Source organism: Stylophora pistillata, chromosome 5 (assembly GCF_964205215.1).
Source record: "Stylophora pistillata chromosome 5, jaStyPist1.2, whole genome shotgun sequence".
Classification (NCBI taxonomy): domain Eukaryota; kingdom Metazoa; phylum Cnidaria; class Anthozoa; order Scleractinia; family Pocilloporidae; genus Stylophora; species Stylophora pistillata.
Genome location: NC_142523.1, coordinates 29,913,604 through 29,934,746, shown reverse-complemented (window position 1 = coordinate 29,934,746; position 21,143 = coordinate 29,913,604). Strand labels below are relative to the sequence as shown.

General features: G+C 40.4%; 2 protein-coding genes across 2 annotated transcripts in view; both read right to left on the bottom strand.

Moving 5' to 3' along the window:
- Positions 1–8,719: 8,719 nt before the first annotated feature.
- LOC148731363 (uncharacterized) lies at positions 8,720–10,949 on the bottom strand. The gene has a single exon (XM_088760312.1). It carries the CDS (start codon positions 10,829–10,831, stop codon positions 9,593–9,595), a length of 1,239 nt encoding a protein of 412 aa, XP_088616438.1. The 5' UTR covers positions 10,832–10,949; the 3' UTR covers positions 8,720–9,592.
- Positions 10,950–11,453: 504 nt separating this feature from the next.
- Positions 11,454–21,143, bottom strand: part of LOC148731356 (uncharacterized) — a 94,614-nt gene continuing 84,924 nt past the window's right edge. Inside the window, exon 2 of the mRNA XM_088760368.1 lies at positions 11,454–12,691. Coding sequence (XP_088616494.1) covers positions 11,765–12,328 — 564 coding nt within the window. The 5' untranslated portion in view covers positions 12,329–12,691 and the 3' untranslated portion in view covers positions 11,454–11,764. The remainder of the gene's footprint in view (positions 12,692–21,143) is intronic.

Genomic DNA, 21,143 nt, shown 5'->3' with positions numbered 1-21,143 from the left:
TTTTTTTCAGTTCTCCTATTACGTCATTGATTACGTGTTTAACTGAGCCTGCGAACAGGCTCCCGGCTTGGAGGGCGCGAAGCAGGGGAAGGAAGGGGAAGGTTTCTGTGTCCCCACGTCTGATTAAACGGGGAGCCTGTTCGCAGGCTATGTTTAACTAGGAGCCATTTCAACTTCCGGTCATTGAATTGAGTGAGTTTCGCGCTTTTGCACCAGGATTTCAATCGAATGAAAGGTTTTAGGGAACTTTTTCTTCTTCCAGTAGTTGTTTTGGCAAAATATCTACATTTTAATCAAATGTTAAAATTTGGTGGAGAGTAGCCCTTTAATGCCTGAGTATTTAAATGCTAGACCATCGAAAGTCACGAAGATTATAGATTACTCCGTGAGGTAGATATGATAGGAGATGGGAAAGGAAGGGGGAAAAAAGGGAGAGAGTACCAGATTACCTCCCTTCCAGGCAGTTTCTCCCCCCTTTCTCCTCCCCCAAGTTACACCTGCCACAAATTGTGAGACAAACTGTCTTTGAATTATCAAAAACGATCTTTTGAAGTTTAATTTTTTTGGCGTAAACGAAGATGAGGTATTTAGTGTTAGAAAGATCGATGCAATTATGGTTTGTGTGTGTGTGTGTGTGTGTGTGTGTGTGTGTGTCTCTGTGTGTGTGTCTGTGTGTGTGTCTGTGTGTGTGTCTGTGTGTGTGTGTGTACCGCCATGTTTGTTCGCCATGTTTGCTAGTAGAAAGATATCGTAACCAAACTCATAATTTTTTTTGTAGCTTGTACCTGAATAACAGTCGGCCGGTTGTGAAACCAACAGTTTGCCCTTCTTTAGCTAAACTTCGTTTTAGCTATCTTCAATTCTGCCAAATTTTGAGAACTGCGTCAACAAGGTTTTATATCAACAATGGAAAACACTATCATCCCACTTATGCACAAAATTAGATTGTAGAAAATCTTGGGAGATTCAAGGAAGACTTCCTTTAGCCCTCTACGCCCCCTGAACATCGGTAGGCATGTTCCCCATACTGTGTCCTTTACATTAGTGATGGTACTGACGCGAAGGAAATTTTTTTTTTTACAATCCAGAGCTTCATTCAGTTGAGATCATTTTCTTTTTACTCATAACCGTAGCGTTTGATTTAGAAGTGATATTGTAAGGGGAAATTAGATGTTAGTGACTGAGGTTGAAGAGTTTATTAACCGGCTCAATTTATTTTCAGTTATGTTGATTCTTTATTTCGAAACATGATATCAACGTATTTGTTATACTTGATTAATCCTTTATTGTATATACAATATTTAAAACGGTATTGAGCAGCCTTTTTGACAGCAGGGAGCGCAATCGTAGTCCTCTTGTCACGCTTTTTCTCTGTCACGCAACATTGATTTTGCACCGTTGTGTGACGGAAAAAGTGGATCAAAATCGGGCTTTCTCTAAGATACATATTGAAATAATGATTAGAATGGAAAGTTTCTTTCAACTCGATTGTAAATGCCTTGAAGCTAAAACAAAAAAAAATTAAAAAGATTCAGTGACTGTTTAGATCCTTCTTAGTGTTAAGATGTTTAGCATGGAAATGATCGCATACTTCAAGGCTTAACCTTACAAATGAGGTATGTAACATTTTAGTGTGTTTCATGGAGAATTCCGTTGGCTGAAATGTCCCATGTAAAGAAGCGGGGGCTGCTTTTCAGGAGGTGAACTAACGTGAAAGATACATTGGATACCTTTTAGTTTCGCGCTATCGAGGTGATGGAAGTTTCAACTGAGACAGAGATGAGAGCGGGGCAGTTTTGTCCAGGAGCTCAATAACGGTGAAAATATCAAGGATAAGATCATTGTATTTGTCGTTTAGAGCAATTTCAATCGAATGTCGTAATTTCACTTTTAGTTCTCATTGGCTCTTACGAACTTTCCTTTCTTCTGATTTGCTGTTTTAAATTCCTTGATTTGGTTTCTCAACACTCGATCTGAAAGTGCTCCGATTCAAAATTACTGGAATGCATTCAACATTTGTGAAAGGTCAGGTGCAAAACATCAAACACTAAGTTAGAACTAAGTAATCTGTCGCTACTTTTCTATCCATTCACTTTCATCAACATGGCGACAAGCTCATTTTTTATTATAACATAACCAAAGTAAAGCGCGCGCTTTGATTGGTCAATTTAGCGTCCCCCATTTGCCCATGGTTGTACGCTGCTGACGTGAGCAAATGCAAAGACTATTTTTCCGCGCGCGCTTGTTTTTTCTGGTCACGTAAGATTTGTCAAATAAAAGGGAACTCTTTAGCTACAATGTATTAATGTTATGTTATAAAACAAATGGTAAACACCACAGCGTACACTATTGAGTTATGGATGCATTTGGGAGGTTTACTAAGCACTCAAGAAGCTACAGTCGCTCTCGGCTATCGCCTCGAGCTACTCTTACGCTTGTTTCGTGCTTAGCAACCTCCCGCGTGCATCCATAACTCAATAGTGTACGCTGTGGTGTTTACCATTTGTTAAATATCTGAGAGGCACTGGCATCAAATCTTTCACAAATGTTCTCCTCTTAGAAAACGAAAGAATCAAATGAACTGAACGTTTCCAGTTGAAATCCCAGCGCCCGTAATCTTCACTCAAGCAGTCTGCATCCGTATCAGAAATTTCTCCTTGCATCAGCCATAGGTTTGTATATAACTCCTTCATTTAACCTTCATGGCAGCGATAGCTGACTGCAAACTGCCCATTGCAGTAATCATGTGATAACGGCGACATGATGTCGCAAAAACCTTATTAAGTGATTTTTTCCATAATATTTCTAATTATTTTTAAGAATTACTGTTCTTTTAAACCCTTCCAACATCAAGCGACTTCTCGTCCAGTTCCTCGTTTCCGGCGATAAAACTGTCTTAGTTGCTATAGACCGCTTTGATCTTCTTTCAATTTCTGCATTTACAATATTTTCGACCTTTGCTTTTCGGGTACGAAGAAGAAACGAAAAAAGGTGTCGTTAGTGCAGCATGTTCAGCGTTATCTAAATAATCACGTCTCCCTTCGTCGTTTGCTAAGTAAGAGTAACAAAATCTTTATCATTTTTGTCACACTGTGGTCGCGGGTACGGCGACACACTGGTGACCGTCATAGGCTAAAATGTCGACTGGACTGGACTATTTTTTGGACGATTTTTTGGACTATTTTTTGGACCATTTCTTGGACCATTTTTTGGACCATTTTATAAGGGAAGAGGCACACCTTTAGTACTCGGGGAGGGATGGGTGCAGTCGACAGGTACTGAGGGAGGGTGGGGGAAGACTGTCATTACTCAAGGAGGGATGGTAGGTGGCTGTAATTGTAAACACTACTGGTTAATGGAGCTTTAACTCGATCCTAATAATTATTTTAATCGGTTTTTCGACTGACTTCTCCTGCATCAACATTTTGCGCTTTGCCGCGGCGTTTCTTTAAATTTTTAGCCATGCGAAAGCGAAAATGCCACGTAAACACTGGACTTTAATTCTTATTGAAAATATCGCTTTTACTATCGATCCTCCATTGTTGAGTTATCTGGCATAGGTTATGCGTGTGCTTTTTGCCGACTTGCACACCGTCAGTTTTCCTTTGTGTAATTACCAGATTTATCCATCTATCTTTTGTCATTAATCTTATCGGACGAGATCACAGAATTTCCGTTCCTTGGCCCTTGACTTTAGCCGTAAATATAGAATTCACAGGCGCTATCGCAATTTTAATGTTTGTGCGTTTACTATATGAAATCATTTTTGATACAATCGTACAAAGCAAAATTCTCTCAGACCTCGAAAACGCACACCTCGAAAAACGTGTATACGGTGTGTAATTACCAGATTTATCTCTCTTCCTTCTGTTATTCATTTTATCAGACGAGATATCGGAATTTCCGTTATGCGAAAGCGAAACTGCCACGTAAACACTGGACTTTAATTTATATTTAAAATACTTCGTTTACGATCCTTCCCTGTTGAGTTATCCGTGTGCCTTTTGAGTCGACTTGTGTGTGCACTATCAGTTGCTTTACGTTTTCCTTTGTGTATAGAGTATGTTAGTAGTGAATTTATCTATCTTCCTTTTGTCAGTGATCTTATCAAACGAGATCACAGAATTTCACACAACACCGAAATACCTAGTTAAACAATAGAGTGTTTCTGTCGAGGAACTATCAGCTGTTAGTTGCCCCGCGGAAATTTGATGTTCTTAAAAGAAATATTTGCCCGAGAAGCGAGGTTTCTCGGGCAAATATGCTAGTTTTAAGAACATCAGATTTCCAAGGAACAACTATCAGACCGATAGTTCCGAGACATAAAAACTATTTTCTTTATTGTTCACCACTAAATTTTCTTCCGCGCGCCAGTTCAAAAACAATCAACAATTATTATGATCGAATAAAAGCTCCATTAACCAGTAGTGTTTATAATTACAATCACTTACCACCCCTCCCTAAGTAATAACACTCTTCCCCCACCCCTCCCTCAGTACTTGTAGACTGCACCTACTCCTTCCTGAGTACTAAAGGTGTGCCTCCTCCCTTATAAAATTGTCCAAAAAAAGTCTAAAAATAGTCCAAAAACTCGTCCAAAATAGTCCAAAAACTCGTCCAAAATAGTCCAAAAAATCGTCCAAAAAATAGTCCAGTCCAGTCCATATTTTACCCTATGCCAGTTCCGAGACATAAACACTCTATTGTCTTTATTGTTCACCACTAAACTTTCTTCCGCGCGCCTGTTTAAAAACAATCAAAACCCGCTAAATTCACTCGAGACACTCGATTGTACCAAAAATGATTTCATATAGTAAACGTACAAACGTAAAAATTACGATAGTGCTTGTGAATTCTATTCAAGGGCCAAGGACCGGTAATCTCGTGATCTCGTCTGATAACTTCAATGACAAAAAGAAGATAGATAAATCTGGTAATTACACACTATATACCCAAAGGAAAACTGATGGTGCACAAGTCGACTCGAAAGGCACACGCATAACCTTCGCCAGACTAGTAACTCTACAGTAAAAGATCGTCAACGCGATATTTTCAATAAAAATTTACGTCCAATGTATACGTGGCATTTTCGCATTACTATAAATTAAAGAAACAACGCGGCCCAGCGAAAACATTTTGATTGAAGGCAGTCGAAAAACCGATTAAAATAACCTGTGCGATCGAGTAAAAACTCCATGAACCAGTAGTGTTTACAATTACAACCACCTACCACCTCTCCCTGAGTAACAAAACTCTTCCCAACCCCTCCCTCAGTACTTCTCGACTGCACCCACTCCTCCCTGAGTACTAAAGGTGTGCCGCCCCCCTTATGAAATGGTCCAAAAAATCGTTCAAAAAAGTCGTCCAAAAAATCGTCCAAAAAACAGTCCAGTCCATATTTTATCCTAGACCATTATTATTACACAGAAAATTCCCTCTAAGAAATAGTTGAGTAGAGAGGGCTTTAAATAACTACCTAACCATGTTTTTTGGAACTTAAGTTCTCTTCTGGTTTCCATATCAGTACGAACTTTGTGTTACGTCCGCAGTTTTTATTTTTGTGTCCAGCAGTCCTTTTCAATAAGTTTTGTGTACACAACTTGTTTACCCATAACTTGCCACCTTCATACTATATTGAGCTTTTTGCCCCCGATAAACGTTTTCGCGTATGTTATTGTGTTCGTGTGATCATAAGTTTTAATTGTTCATTATTTTATGGGAAACTGTTATTTTCCAGTTAAAAATTATTTCGGGAAAGAATTGAAAGCCTTTTCTATGTTCCCGTTAACCAAGCCAGTATTCGACCCGACTGATAATAGGTTCTGCCATTTTGATAACGAGCCAAGGAGATATTTTGTGCAAGTGCTGATAAAAATAAATTAATTGCGAGCTTAAAGATTGGGAAATCGATGAGTGTTCCATGCGTCATTTCTGTTGTGAAAAATACTAAAACTCTGTACGAAGGTCAGGTTAGAGTTGACATCAGGTGATATGTCAGCTTGATTTATGTTTGTTCTTTCGCTTGAAACTAACGAACTCTTTTCCATTCCAGATCTTTTTCTCTCTCACGTTTGGTGTCACATGTCCAAAAAACCCCATGTCATCTTATGCTGAACGAGAAAAATTTTTATCGTCGGTTACCTGCACGAAACCGGTTGCTACGGACAACTCATGATCAGCAAATCCACCAACCTCCTCAATCGTTCAATAAAAGAATCGTGTTATTCTGTGTCATGCAATGGACCAATCAGGAAACAATGTCACTTGTAACTTCACCATTGAAATCACAAGTGAGTTTTCTTCTCATTTCTTCTTGGCCACCGCTGGTCTAGTTGGAGGCGCGCTTGGAGTCTAGGATAATTGACTTGTTTGGATAACTGATCATTTGCTGTCCAAAATCGAAAAATCGGCCCGTTTGTCAAAAATCAGACACTACCGTCAAAATTAAAAGAAAAAAGAAAAAAAATCATACACCAGTTTCCAAAATAAGAAAATTGGCCGCAAGCGTCCAAAATCAGAACTCGGCCGCTACATTACTTGCCTTGGAAGGTATGTTAATTTATATCATTCGTCATGATCGCCATTCTCGTTCCTTCTAGTACATTGTTACCTCCTTGATTCTTAGCCTCGTGCACCAGCAAACTACAATCGTCCAAAAATCTTTGGAACACCACATCATTTTCAAATAAAGACAACAAAACTATCATATTTCCACTACTCATTGTTGTAAACATAACATTTCTTAGTATGCGACTCTGTAAAATATCAACATCACGAGCAGGACAATTGCAGGATAGTCTGTTCATACCTAGTAAAAAAAAAACAGAGTGCTTCTCAATTTGGCGAGTTTGATGGCTCCTGGGCGACTTTAGCTCCGAGGTCTAAGGTTAGAGGTCTGGTTCAAGCCCCAGGGCAGACTAACACTCAGGGTCTTGATATAACTCAGGAGCATGCGCTACTTATGCTATGACATCTGCAAAGGGTTAGACATTCTAGTCTTCTTAGAGAAGGACAATTAACACAAAAGGCCCCGTCTGCTGCATCTTCTCTGTACAAAAGAGCAGGTGCACGTTTAAGTAGCTCATGACTTTTCGAAAAGTGTTGGGAATGTAGCTCCCGATGTTGTGGTGTCGCCTTGTTATTGTTTAAAACAAGCCTCCATTTAAACCATTTATGTTCCTCTTGGGTTCATGCATAATTCGTGATCTATGATTTACCCTGCCTACATTTTCGGGCCATCGAATCTCAGCCCAAGACGTTCTTATCAGTTTAAATTCAAGTAGCCCTTGTCTCGAAACACTAGCCATTAATTATCCATTCAAAGTGCTTTGAAAAACGTTTTCTACTTTTTACCAAAATTTCCACAACGACTCATCGAAACACGATATATTAATCGTTCGGACACTGATTCAAATGTTAATTTGTATTCTGCTTCATAAAAATTACCTCATGGCACCGATGACATGTACCTTATCAATGATTGGTGAAGCTATTGTTGCAGGGATGACGGCTAATTTTGTGCCGGACAAGTAGGTGGGATAAACATTTACCAAAATGTGAACTACCGACTATTCCCTCTTAAGAACTTACTCATTGTTAAGGGGGTATAAGAATTAAATATCACGTTTACTTTTTAACCTTAGACTTGACCGCATGAAATAAACAATTGTATTCTGCATAATATATCTATTGGTCCCCCATAGGGTCACTTTGATAGTTTCATACGGCCAAGTAGTCTTGAGGTAAATCCGAGCGCTGTGATTAGTTTTTACTCGGTTGGGATTTTGCCATACGAACCGTTTTCGCGGAAACGGTCGTAGGCCGTGTGTTCCGACGTATTATTATGCAATCGCGTGCACGCATGCGCCGTTCAGTAAGTTACCACGAGGTTTTTCCTACTGGCTTTTCCTCCATGTTTGTTTTAAACTTTTACCGTCGGTTTTCCTTAAATAAAGGATTAATTTTTTTTCAAATTGCAATGCGCCTGAACAGCCTGTATTTTTGTTCTCTAAATTCGGCAAACTTTAGTCAGACTGCCCTCTAATAAATCATTTATTATTAACCGCACTTGCTCAAACTGTCCTGGGGCATATTGGCCCTCATTGGGTTTGGATGGACCGAACGCTGCAGCGTCTGTACTGCCACGACCTATAAGTGTGATGTAGAGTTGCAAATTCATGATAAAACATGCTTTATTCTTTGTGGGTGTTGTGCTTCTTTGCTCTATCCATTTTAATTTGCGCGACGAAAAGCCATTTTCAAAGCTGTGAGGTTTTCCTCTTTTCACAAATGTTCACAATTGAAAATGAAAAAGGTCAAGAAGAACATTGCAATCGAAAGCTTCAGAAAACACATACGTTGACTGTTTTAAGATGGAACAAAAGTCCATGTGACTTGTCTACGTCATAAACAGAGTCATCAAACCGGAGGGAACGACGTACACTGCAACCTCACCAACGGATCTAAACCAAAGATGTACATAAAGATTTTTGGCCCGGGGAAGGGGGACAAAAAATGGAACAAGCGCCAGGGATACACAACTGAAGCCGCTGCTAACGTTTGGCACTCGCTTCGGGTTTCACCCAGTATAATAAAAAAGAAGATAACGAGCTTGCCAAAGGAGTGACGCTAAAACAAATCATGCTTGAATAATCTGGGTGGGGAGGGGCCACTGCACGCTCCAAAAGTAAAATCGAAAGATAATAACCACACAAGTATCTATTTGATGCAAAAACATGTCCGTGTATTTGAAAAAAACATCATCTCTTACGATCTCACATTTGACCGCAAACAAATATATAAACTTATGTAAGCTCTCACAAAAGGCTAATGTATATATAGTCCGTCATTATTCTAAAGATCCTGAGATGCACTGAGTCGAAATCAACCATTGCTAGACCTAATCATCCCGATTAAACGAAGCTCCTCGTACACTCTGTAGTTAACGCGCGACATTCATCTAAGAATGCATGAGAAGATAATAGATAAAGCGTTTATGTCTCCACTTCAACGAAATTTCAAATTCTAAGGTAATATCACAAGGAGTCTCTTAATCTTTTACAATACTTTGAAACTTCTCAGACTGAGATCTACAGTGCTATTAAGTCCTGAGCTATTCATTTGGAAACCTTGTCAATTATACTCCTTCTTACAGGAGGAGCCTGTTTTTAGTTTAAGTTCCATCAAAAATAAAACATAACGAAACCACCAGGCTATCTTTTACTTTATAAATATACGTTGCTGATAAGAAGAGAGTGATATGTACACAAGCCAATCAATCAAAAGTCATAATTCAGAAAAAGGAGCACTATATGGCGACTCATAAACGATTTTGTCCTGGAACGTGGGACTTCAAGCAAGGAAACGTCTTTAAACTGTCTCCCATCACAGAGTCTGCAGATCAGGATAGAAGAAGCTCGAATGATATCAAATATAACCAAAATATCAAAACGGTCTAGATTCTGGCGAAACTTCTCCAGCAAAGGGACAGCAACGTCTAAAAAGAATTAAAGGCCTCCACCGTTTATAAATTAGCCCAGTTTCTAGACTATCTAGAAGTCCATCTTTTCTTCTTTTCAAAGCAGCTTAAACCTTAATTCACGACGCATCTCCTTTTCTGTTGTAGCCGAGAGAAGTTCCTCCTGACCTCTCGTACCCTAACACGATCTTGACCGTATCTCGAATTCAAAATTACCAGTGCACGATTAAGACAATGCTTGGCCTCTTGGAGTTCGCCCAGGTCACTGTGCAAATTACCCAGATTCTTGTAAGAGGCTGCAACATCAACATGATCAGATCCTAGCTTCTTCACACGAATCTCCAGTGCACGCTTATGGTAGTCTTTTGCTTGATCTGTTTCGCCCAGCGCTTTGTGTAAATTACCCAGATTGTTGTAAGAGGCTGCAACATCAACATGATCAGGTCCAAGCTTCTTCAGACGAATCTCCAGTGCACGCTTATAGCAGTCTTTTGCTTGATCTGTTTCGCCCAGGTCACTGTGTAAACTACCCAGATTGTTGTAAGAGGCTGCAACATCAACATGATCAGGTCCAAGCTTCTTCAGACGAATCTCCAGTGCACGCTTATAGTAGTCTTTTGCTTGATCTGTTCCGCCCAGGTCACTGTGTAACATACCCAGATTGTTGTAAGAGGCTGCAACATCAACATGATCAGGTCCTAGCTTCTTCAGACGAATCTCCAGTGCACGCTTATGGTAGTCTTTTGCTTGATCTGTTTCGCCCAGCGCTTTGTGTAAATTACCCAGATTGTTGTAAGAGGCTGCAACATCAACATGATCAGGTCCAAGCTTCTTCAGACGAATCTCCAGTGCACGCTTATAGTAGTCTTTTGCTTGATCTCCTTCGCCCAGCGCTTTGTGTAAAATACGCAGATTGTAGTAAGAGGCTGCAACCTTAACATGATCAGGTCCCAGCTTCTTCAGACGAATCTCCAGTGCACGCTTATAGTAGTCTTTTGCTTGATCTGTTTCGCCCAGGTCACTGTGTAAACTACCCAGATTGTTGTAAGAGGCTGCAACATCAACATGATCAGGTCGAAGCTTTTTCAGACGAATCTCCAGTGCACGCTTATAGTAGTATTTTGCTTGATCTGTTTCGCCCAGGTCACTGTGTAAAGTACCCAGATTGTTGTAAGAGGCTGCAACATCAACATGATCAGGTCCCAGCTTCTTCAGCTCAATCTCCAGTGCACGCTTATAGTTGTCTTTTGCTTGATCTGTTTCGCCCAGGTCACTGTGTAAAATACCCAGATTGTTGTACGAGGCTGCAACATTAACATGATCAGGTCCAAGCTTCTTCAGACGAATCTCCATTGCACGCTTATAGTAGTCTTTTGCTTGATCTGTTTCGCCCAGCGCTTTGTGTAAATTACCCAGATTGTTGTAAGAGGCTGCAACATCAACATGATCAGGTCCAAGCTTCTTCAGACGAATCTCCAGTGATTGATTATAGTAGTCTTTTGCTTGATCTGTTTCGCCCCGCGCTTTGTGTAAAATACCCAGATTGTTGTAAGAGGTTGCAACATCAACATGATCAGGTCCTAGCTTCTACAGAAGAATCTCCAGTGCACGCTTATAGTTGTCTTTTGCTTGATCTGTTTCGCCCAGGTCACTGTGTAAACTACCCAGATTGTTGTAAGAGGCTGCAACATCAACATGATCAGGTCGAAGCTTCTTCAGACGAATCTCCAGTGCACGCATATAGTAGTCTTTTGCTTTATCTGTTTCGCCCAGGTCACTGTGTAAATTACCCAGATTGTTGTAAGAGGCTGCAACATTAACATGATCAGGTCCAAGCTTCTTCAGACGAATCTCCAGTGCACGCTTATAGTAGTCTTTTGCTTGATCTGTTTCGCCCAGGTCACGGTGTAAATTACCCAGATTGTTGTAAGAGGCTGCAACATGAACATGATCAGGTCTAAGCTTCTTCGGACGAATCTCCAGTGCACGCTTATAGTAGTCTTTTGCTTGATCTGTCTCGCCCAGGTCACTGTGTAAATTACCCAGATTGTTTTAAGAGGCTGCAACATTAACATGATCAGGTCCAAGCTTCTTCAGACGAATCTCCAGTGCACGCTTATAGCAGTCTTTTGCTTGATCTGTTTCGCCCAGGTCACTGTGTAAACTACCCAGATTGTTGTAAGAGGCTGCAACTTTAACATGATCAGGTCCAAGCTTCTTCAGACGAATCTCCAGTGCACGCTTATAGTAGTCTTTTGCTTGATCTGTTTCGCTTAGCGCTTTGTGTTAATTACCCAGATTGTTGTAAGAGGCTGCAACATCAACATGATCAGGTCCAAGCTTCTTCAGACGAATCTCCAGTGCACGCTTATAGTAGTCTTTTGCTTGATCTGTCTCGCCCAGGTCACTGTGTAAAGTACCCAGATTGTTGTAAGAGGCTGCAACATCAACATGATTAGGTCCCAGCTTCTTCAGCTCAATCTCGAGTGCATAATTATAGTAGTCTTCTGCTTGGTCTGTTTTGCCCAGCTCACTATGTACAATACCCAAGTTGTTGTAACATGCTGCTTTTTTCAGGTCCTCTCCTTCGTGACTTGATTCAATCATTTTTAACTGCAATTTATAAAAGACCATCGCTGCTCCAAACTCACTGTGGTCATGGCACATGTCACCGAGGGTGCAAAGGCCACCAGCGTAAGAACTCAAAGACTTAAGTGCTCTTTCGGAGAATTCTGGCTTTTCTCTTCTAATTACCACATGTTCAAGTTTTAAGCTTAACATCTTTAAATGGGGAGCTAATTTTGTTCCCACATCAATAGAAGCTAATCTTTCGAATTTTGAGAATGACATTACAGCCCCATGTACCACTTCGTAAACTTCATCCTTTGTCCAATCTTTCGTCGCAGATTTAATAACATCGTGAACAATACCATGAGCTCGAATATAGACACCACTCACTTTTTCTTCTTCTTCCTCTTCTTCTTCCTCTTCTTCTTCCTCTTCTTCTCCTCTTCTTCTTCCTCTTCTTCTTCCTCTTCTTCTTCCTCTTCTTCTTCCTCTTCTTCTTCCTCTTCTTCTTTTTCTTCAATCAGCAATAATGAACATTGATTTATTCTCAATTCAGACAATTCAATTCAGACACCTCAGAGCGAGGCAGTAGTACTTCTTTTAAGATAAAGAAAAGAGGCTGCTCTCCGTGATCAAAAAAGCACCCTATAAACTCGAAAGAGAAGGCTAATTAATCTGGCTTCAACACCAAACAAATTAATCACGTCTCTAAATAGCTGCACCCCTGTAGGCTATACATCAATTGTTTTACTGAAAACCATTAATTAAATTTGCTTGATTTGTTATGATGTTTGGTCTATTAACATCCAAGAGAAAAAAATTACGCTTAAATGTGCTTTAAACCGTTAATGAGTATTATTTTGTATGCTTCTTTCGCTTGACATAAGAGCGGAATTTGAGACTGATGGCTACAAAAATTGTAAATATCTTGAAATATATCTGAGTTTCTTAAACATCTTTAATTTTGCTAAAAATCTCGTACAATTCTTGGTATCACAAAAGATCCTTTGTTTCAAATATTTTAAAAGGAGGAAAGTGACTTTAAATGCTTTTTTATTCAACTTTATACTAATAATTTTGGGAATTTTCCATTTATCATCCGCATATCCAATTTTTTCCCCATTTTTAATAAGACAGAAAATTTATTCATTTAAGCACCTCTCATATAGTAAGAGTGCCGGTAATTTAAAATGAAAAAGTATAGCATTGTATTGTAAGTTCTGAGGCAGGAGTGGGGGGGGGACCTGTTCCAAAACAAACATTCTAAATGAGCATTGTCACCCCCTCCCCCGTGTCTCCTTCTTATAACGTATACTAATAGTCGACGCAAAACCCGCCAAATCGCTCAAATTGGCCATTTAGAGCCACAGAAACGACAATGCACAGCAAGTGAGGTAGGTTTCCATTTATTTTGAGCTTTAACTCAGAAATTTCATGATATAAGTTTACGATAATAAGACTCTTCAATATTCTCCCATACATTCCTTTATATTTCGAATAGACAACCAGACTCGTCGCTTGTCTGGGCTCCCTGTGCTCACATGTGCCGAACTTAATGCATGAATTACAGGAAATTATCATAATTCATTTATTACCCACAAATCGCCACGAATTCTATGAATGCCATGCGCGAAAAAGCGAAAACAGCACAAAAAAATGGTGGGAGACAAAGGAATTTGTAGTTCATACTTTGAAAAGACGAAATACAGTTCTTTGACGTGCGGTAATTACTTTTGTATGAGGTGATCGGTTTTTAAAAACGAAGAGGGCACTCCTAGGTGGAAAGTAGGAAACTCTGTGGCATATTGTGGGTCGTGTTTCAGTGAAATGATCGAACGTGAATCATGTGAAAGTATCACGACGAAAAGCTAAGATAAAGAAGCAAAAACAAACAGCACATCAAGAGCATCAGTGAAGCAATTAAGCAAACGCTCAATAGACATCTTCGTCCTAAGCCAATACGTAGTGCGCCTGGGAATATCGACAGCAAACAGAGTTGAATTCGACTGAGTTAAATTCGAGGTAGTAGTAATAGTAGTAGTAAAACTTTATTAAAAGTGTCGAGAGCCGTCTAGCAAGGGAAAAATCCCTTACTAATTTGGGGACACTAAAAAAGAAAAAAGACTTGGAGCTATTTACAGTAGTATAGATATTAAAACTAAGAGAAAATCTATAGTTAACTAGTTACGGGATTTGTAATAAAATATAAAAAATTCAAGAGGAGCAGAGGCTACAGCGCGTGCAGCCATCATCCAAGAGCTCACTTATACTGAGTTCGCGTATCTTGCCTTTGAACGACTTGAATCAAATTGAACGACGTTTGAATCAAATGCCGTATTTAACTATTTTAGTTGACTGAAATAGGAGTTAAGTTCGGCACTTGTGAAATTCGACGTTTGAACTGGGCCTAAGCGATAAAACGGACTAAATTGACTGTATTTAACGACCATAAAGAACTAAAGTCTTTTTATACTAGATGAGGGTTTTCATTCAGCAAATAAAGAATCGTCATAACTCCGTCCAGTTGATAAACAGTAGCCTGTGTACAGACCCCTACTTTCCAGAGTTAAGAAAACTCTGGAAGGAATCGGGATTTTGGAGGGGAGGGGAGGGGAGGGGTAGCTGTTTAGAAGCTAATAAACAAGAACATGAAAGTGAAACTGATTAGTTACATACTGTGACCTTCAGAAATAATCTCTCGACATTACATTATTTTTTATGGCATCCGTTAAAGCCACAAACGTCAGACTTGCGATTTCTGCGCTGATCGGTTGAGTTTATAGGCAGAGCTACTTAATGGGGGTTGAGTCAAAATATAGAGCAAATCTAAATTCTGTTCGAGAATGTGTTGATCAAAGTCCTTTTCAGAGCAGCAACAAGGATAAGACTCCACATTTAAGCCTCTGTAGAGAATGTAAATATCTCTTGTCTGAAACAACTACTAAAATCGGTTCTGAATTTCGTTTAGGCGTCAAAATTCCAACCAGACAAGACAAGAAACTTAAAATTGCTCATCCGCAACCAGCCTTCAACTTGTAAACAGGAACACGAAAGTGAAACCAGTGTGTTACCTATTGTGACCTTAGCCTTGAAATAATAATCCCATGACACGCGTCTTTTAACAGCAAATGCGCTGATCCATTACGCGCAAATAGAACTATTTCATCGGAATGGGGGACGTTGGAGGAGGTAAGTCAAAAAATGAAAAAGTGGTAGAGCAAAGCACATCAGTTCTTCCCCGGTCCCTTAGGCAATATTTCAAGCAATTCTCGAAGCGGTTCTATTAATACAAAGCAGATAAAGGACAACACTAGGGGAATACTAAACGTTGAATGATTTACCGCCTGCTCTCGTGTTTGGTGTGATATTTCAAGTAATAGGAGTCAGTAAGTTCTTGAACAGAGGTCAACCATATTCGAATGTCGTTTTCTAGAAGGTTCTGATTAAAGTCCCTTTATAGAACGGCATTGTAACAATTTATGAAGTAGAAAATGAAAAAAGCACTATACTGAGCCTTTCACCGAAAGGAAAATTTTTGAACGAACAGTTTAGTATTCAGTTCACTGGTTATCTTCAGCGACAACATTCAGCATTTTACTTATAGTAAAATGTAGAGCCAGCTGAAAGTATATAGGGTTACAAAATTAGGGGGAAACGTGTCTGGAAACGATGAAGCAGAGAAGATCTTAATCGACTGCGGAGTTGTCTGTGTCAGTTTCTTTCTACGGTTTTACCCTAGACAACATACATTCGAAAATCTTCCCATCTTCAAAACATACCTAACGTGCTTATTGGCAAGAAACTTGACGATCTTCGTTCGTGATCAATCTCGAGAGCAAAGACATGTAGCTCTTGTTGTTGTCCGAAGACAGGTAGATGTTTAGTTTAAATTTCGTAATTGGCAAGTCCTGGCCCTTTACGGAAACAACTAAATTACACTCTGACATAATGTACTTACCAGTGAGACTTATCTCAGTACCTTGCGGAACACAGTAAGGCTGTTAAATACTATTGTTGATCTGATCATCTTTTCACTGCCGTTTTACGGCTCGTGATGGGCTGGCACGAAGAATAAAGGCTCCAGACCGTTTCCTTGCTATCGAAACGTTCCAATTTACATTGGAGGAAGAAACAAAGCGAAATAAGCGATGAGGTTTTTCATTCACCAAATAAAGAATCGCTGTACATCCGTCCGGTTAAGAGACTTTATAATCCAACTACACCAAGACGAGTACAAGTAACTGTTTCGACAAGGAACCTCTCCAAGCTTTTCCATTTTTCTAAGACACACTTTTATTGCTGATCTCTACTTCATGTAAGAGTACATTGCTATCTAAATATGGTCAATCAAGCCATATACGTAACATCTCCCTTTCTTTGAAAGGAACAAAAAAAAAACAACTGTAACAGACTTAGCTAATAAACGAAGAAAATCAGACTGACTTTTTGTAACTCAAAACAAAACCCTAAACTAAACGGAACTTAGGCCCTGAACGGAACTTGTTGTATTATACTGAAATGCGCGTTTAAGTCTTTGAGTCTTTGAATCATTATGCCTCTACTAATGTTTCATATCAAAGTCTTTAAATCTGGACGGCAAACGAATGCTCCGAGTTCTTGTCTTCTGTGAGGCTGGTAATGTACTGCTGGTGCTGGATAATTGTTCTGCAGGACTCGGGGGTGTTGAGTTCACCGGCTTAGGACTCAAAGGTGTTGCAAACCTTGTCAGTGCTGTTGGTACTTCCTTGTGATTGCCACTAGGTTCTGTTGTACCATCCTTGTTGTGTTGCTTTTCTTGAGCTGTAGGTACTTCTGCAGGTCTCAGGAACTGCCTATTTCTTCTGAGGGTCTGATCGCCTGATTTGACCAAGTAAGACCTATCCGAGAGTTTCTCTACGCATGTAGCTTGCTTCCATGTTTGATTCTTCTGTAAAGGTGCGATTCGGACTTCTTGTCCAATCTCCAATTCTGGCAACTGTTTTGCGCTACGGTCATGGTAAAGCTTAGCTTTTCGCCTTTTCCACTCTAACTGCTCTGTAGAGTCTGGAATTACTTCAGGACGAAGAAGACTTGCTGCTGTAGGTAACCGAGTTCGTGTCCTTCTAGACATAAGCCTTTGAGCAGGGCTGTTGCCTAGACCTTCTGTGGGGGTGTTCCTGTAGTCCAATAAAGCTAACCAAGGGTCTTTTCCATCACGTCCAGCTTTCTTGAATAGCTGTTTGACCGCCTTGACTGAGGATTCCGCTTTCCCGTTAGCCTTTGCATAATGTGGTGATGACGTTACATGGTTAAATTCCCAGCTGAGTGAGAACTCGTGAAATTCGTGACTGCTAAACTGTGATCCGTTGTCTGAAACAACAGTGTCCGGGATTCCATGTCTACTGAATTGCTGTTTAAGGACTTGTATGACTGCCTGTGAGGTCGTGTCCTCAAGTTCGTCAACTTCAACAAAATCTGAGAAGTAATCAACGATTGTGACGTAATTCTTTCCGCTTAATGAAAACAGATCTGTACCAACTTTGCTCCATGGCCTGTCAGGAATTTTATGAGATTGCATTGGCTGCTTAACATTTTTTGCTTGAAAATCGGCGCAAACTGGGCATCTCTCAACGACGGCTTTGATTTCTGAATTCATGCCAGGCCAGAACACGATGTCTTTAGCCTTCCTCAGGCATGCTGCAATTCCTTGATGACTTGAGTGTATTATTGAAAGCATCTCCGGTCTCATAGCTTTAGGAACTATCACTCTCTGACTCTTAAACAGAATTCCATTGTGTAGCGAAATCTCTTCTCTAAAATTCCAGTAATCGCGAATTTGTACTGGGCATTGTTCTCTTCTCTCTGGCCATCCAGTTAAAACCGTGGTTTTCAGGGTTTCGAGAACAAGATCTTGCGCTGTACATTTCTGGAGATGAGTTAGCCTTTCTGGAGCTACTTTGATGGAGTCCAAGGGGGTAAGTGTTTCAAGTTCTATGGCAAAAACTTGAAAGTTGTCTGACTTGGACGTACTATCGGCAAGTGAGGCTCTTGACAAATGATCAGCGACGTACATCTGTGCGCCTGGCTTGTATTTAACTTCTAGATTGAAGCGTTGCAACCGTAACATCATCCTCTGCAACCGACATGGAGCTGAGTGTATGGACTTCTGAAAAATACTCTGCAAGGGCTTGTGATCTGATTCCACTTTTACTTTCTCGCGACCAGCAAGGTACTGACTGAATCTTTCACATGAGAAGACAATTGCCAGGCACTCTTTTTCAATTTGTGCATATTGCCTCTCGGTCCGTGACAGAGATCTTGAAGCAAATGCGACTGGTTGGCCACCTTGTAACAATGCTGCTCCTAACCCATAGTCACTAGCATCACATTGCATGGTGACTTCTTCTGCCAAATCGTAGTACTTGAGCACAGGGTGTTTGACCACGAGTTTTCTTACTTCTTTGAATGCTTCCTCGTGTTGTTCTGACCAAATAAACTTAGCTTCCTTCGCAGTTAAATCTCTCAGTGGTTGTGCAACTTCTGATAGCCTAGGTAGGAACTTCGATAAGTAATTGACAAATCCTAGGAGACTTAACAGTTCTTTCTTTGATTGAGGCTTCGGCATCTCCTCCACGGCTTTTATTTTGTCTGGGTCTGGCTTCAACCCATTCTTGGTGATCAAGTGTCCCATGAATTTAAATTCGGACTTCCTGAGGTTCATCTTGCTGCTGTTTAGACGAAGATTTGCTTTACGAGCACGGTCTAACAGACCAAGTAAGTTTTCATCATGATTCCGGTTGGCTTCTTCGTCGTTCTCTCCATAGCCCATCACTAATATGTCATCTCTGATTACCTCTACTCCCGGTAAACCATCAAGTTTCTCCTGTAGCTTGGACTCAAATTCTTCAGGAGCTAGGTTGATGCCAAAGGGGAGTCTCAAATACTTGTAACGCCCAAAAGGAGTCCAGAATGTGGTCTTGAGGCTACTGCTTATATCCAATCCAACCTGATAGAAACCATCTTTAGCGTCCATGGTGCTAAATACTTTTGCTTTGCTGAGTTTCGGTAGCAATTCATCCAAGGTGGGCATTTGAAATTTGGGACGGATGACTGCCTTGTTAAGATCTTTAGGATCCAGGCAAATTCTGATCTTGTTTGGTGTGGTTACTACAACCATGCTACTGATCCACTCAGTGGGTGCGGTGACTTTCTCCACGATTCCTTTCTTCTCCAGGTCATCAAGTTTGGACTTGACTCTTTCACGTAAGGCAACTGGTACTCGACGTGGCGAGTGTTGCACTGGCTTCATATTGGGGTCCGTGACGATCTTGGTATCTCCAATATGGCCCAACCCTTCAAACACATCTCTGTAATCTCTCAAAATCCGATCTCTGGTCAGGAGACTGTTCTTAACAACATGTATAGATTCCTCTAGATCCACTTCAAACTTGAGAAGCTCCAGTTGTTCACAGGTCTCAGCTGATAATAGAGGTTTGTTAGTACTGTTAACAACTTGGAATCTTAGGTCTCTGCGGTTGCCTTTTCTCTCTGCTGTGAGTGTAATCTCGCCCATGGGAGACATCAAACTACCATCGAATAGCTTCAGCTGTGAGTTAGACTTACGTAGAGGAGGATCACCATTCTGGAGTAGTTGAACCAGGCTTCTGTGACTGATCACATTACAAGTTGCTCCAGTGTCCAATTGACATACAAGCTGCTCTTTGTACTTTTGATCTACTATAAAAGTAATGTTAGATGTCAGCTGTTTACCATAACCACTAACTGCTGTTATCTCTTCTAGCTGTAACAACAACTCTTCTGACTCATAACCTTCTGCTTCCTCGGCAACATGAACTCTCTCTTTGTTCGACTGACACATGTGAGCGAAATGATTCATTTTCTTACAAATTCGACATTGCTGCCCGTGTGCAGGACACTCAGTCGGTTTAGCATGCTTCTTTTGCTGACCACAATATTTGCATTTCCAAAATTTTCTTGTAGATTTCTTTTGTGTTGGAGGCTTCTTTTGGTATGGAGGTTTCTTGCCTTGTGCTGGTTTATGCTTGGCACGAACGAAATTCAGTTCGTCATTATCTTTCTTGTCGACATTTTGTAGTGCTTTTAACTGATTCTTCGTTACTTCGTTTGATCTGCACATGTCGAGAGCTTTATCCAAGGAAAGATCTCTCTCTCTGAGTAGTCTAGCTTTCGTAGTCTTATCTTGAATGCCAATGACTAACCTATCTCGGATCATCTCTTCCGTAAGAGCTCCAAACTGACAAGATGATGCCAATTTCCTCAATCGATTGATAAAGCAATCAACAGTTTCGTCGGGTATTTGACAACAAGAATTAAACACATACCTTTCGTAGACTACGTTTCTCTTGGGGAGAAAATACTCTTCTAATGCTTTGAGTGCTGAAGAGATAGTAACTTCACCAGAGCCAAAATTAAGATTCCGAAAAATCTGGAGACACTCTTTTCCTATAACCGAACGGAACGTTGCTAACCGTATTTGTTGGCTCTTTTGGTCTAATCCTGTCGCTATTTCGTAATCTTGCCATTGTTGCTTGAAAAATTCCCAGTTATTCGGGATATCTCCACGACAAACCATAGCCGCTAGGACAGGGAAGTTTGTAGGAAAAGTGCTTATCTGTGGCGGTAGGGGAGCTTGTGGAGCTGGCGGTGGTGTAGCTTGCTCGCTAGACGACATCGTTTCGCTTTCCACGCACGTGGTCGATGAAGGAATTCGCCGTAAAAGACGTTCACTGCAGTGATTTTGCTTCGCGCCGCTCCCAGAGTTTCTTGAACCGACTAGACGCCGAACAAGGAAAAACCTCAGCAATGCAGCTAGCTAGAAGTTTTTTAAAAAATAACCACTCTTGACACCATGTTTCGACAAGGAACCTCTCCAAGCTTTTCCATTTTTCTAAGACACACTTTTATTGCTGATCTCTACTTCATGTAAGAGTACATTGCTATCTAAATATGGTCAATCAAGCCATATACGTAACAGTAACGCCATAGACGAGTACAAATATCACGCAGTATTTGTACTCGTCTATTGTAGTACCGGTTAAACAGGTTTTCTCGCATCGCGCGAGCGAAGAATTGAATT

Bases quoted from the DNA above. Each gene is read 5' to 3' on its own strand.
- LOC148731363 (XM_088760312.1), bottom strand. From the start codon at position 10,831: ATGGAGATTCGTCTGAAGAAGCTTGGACCTGATCATGTTAATGTTGCA.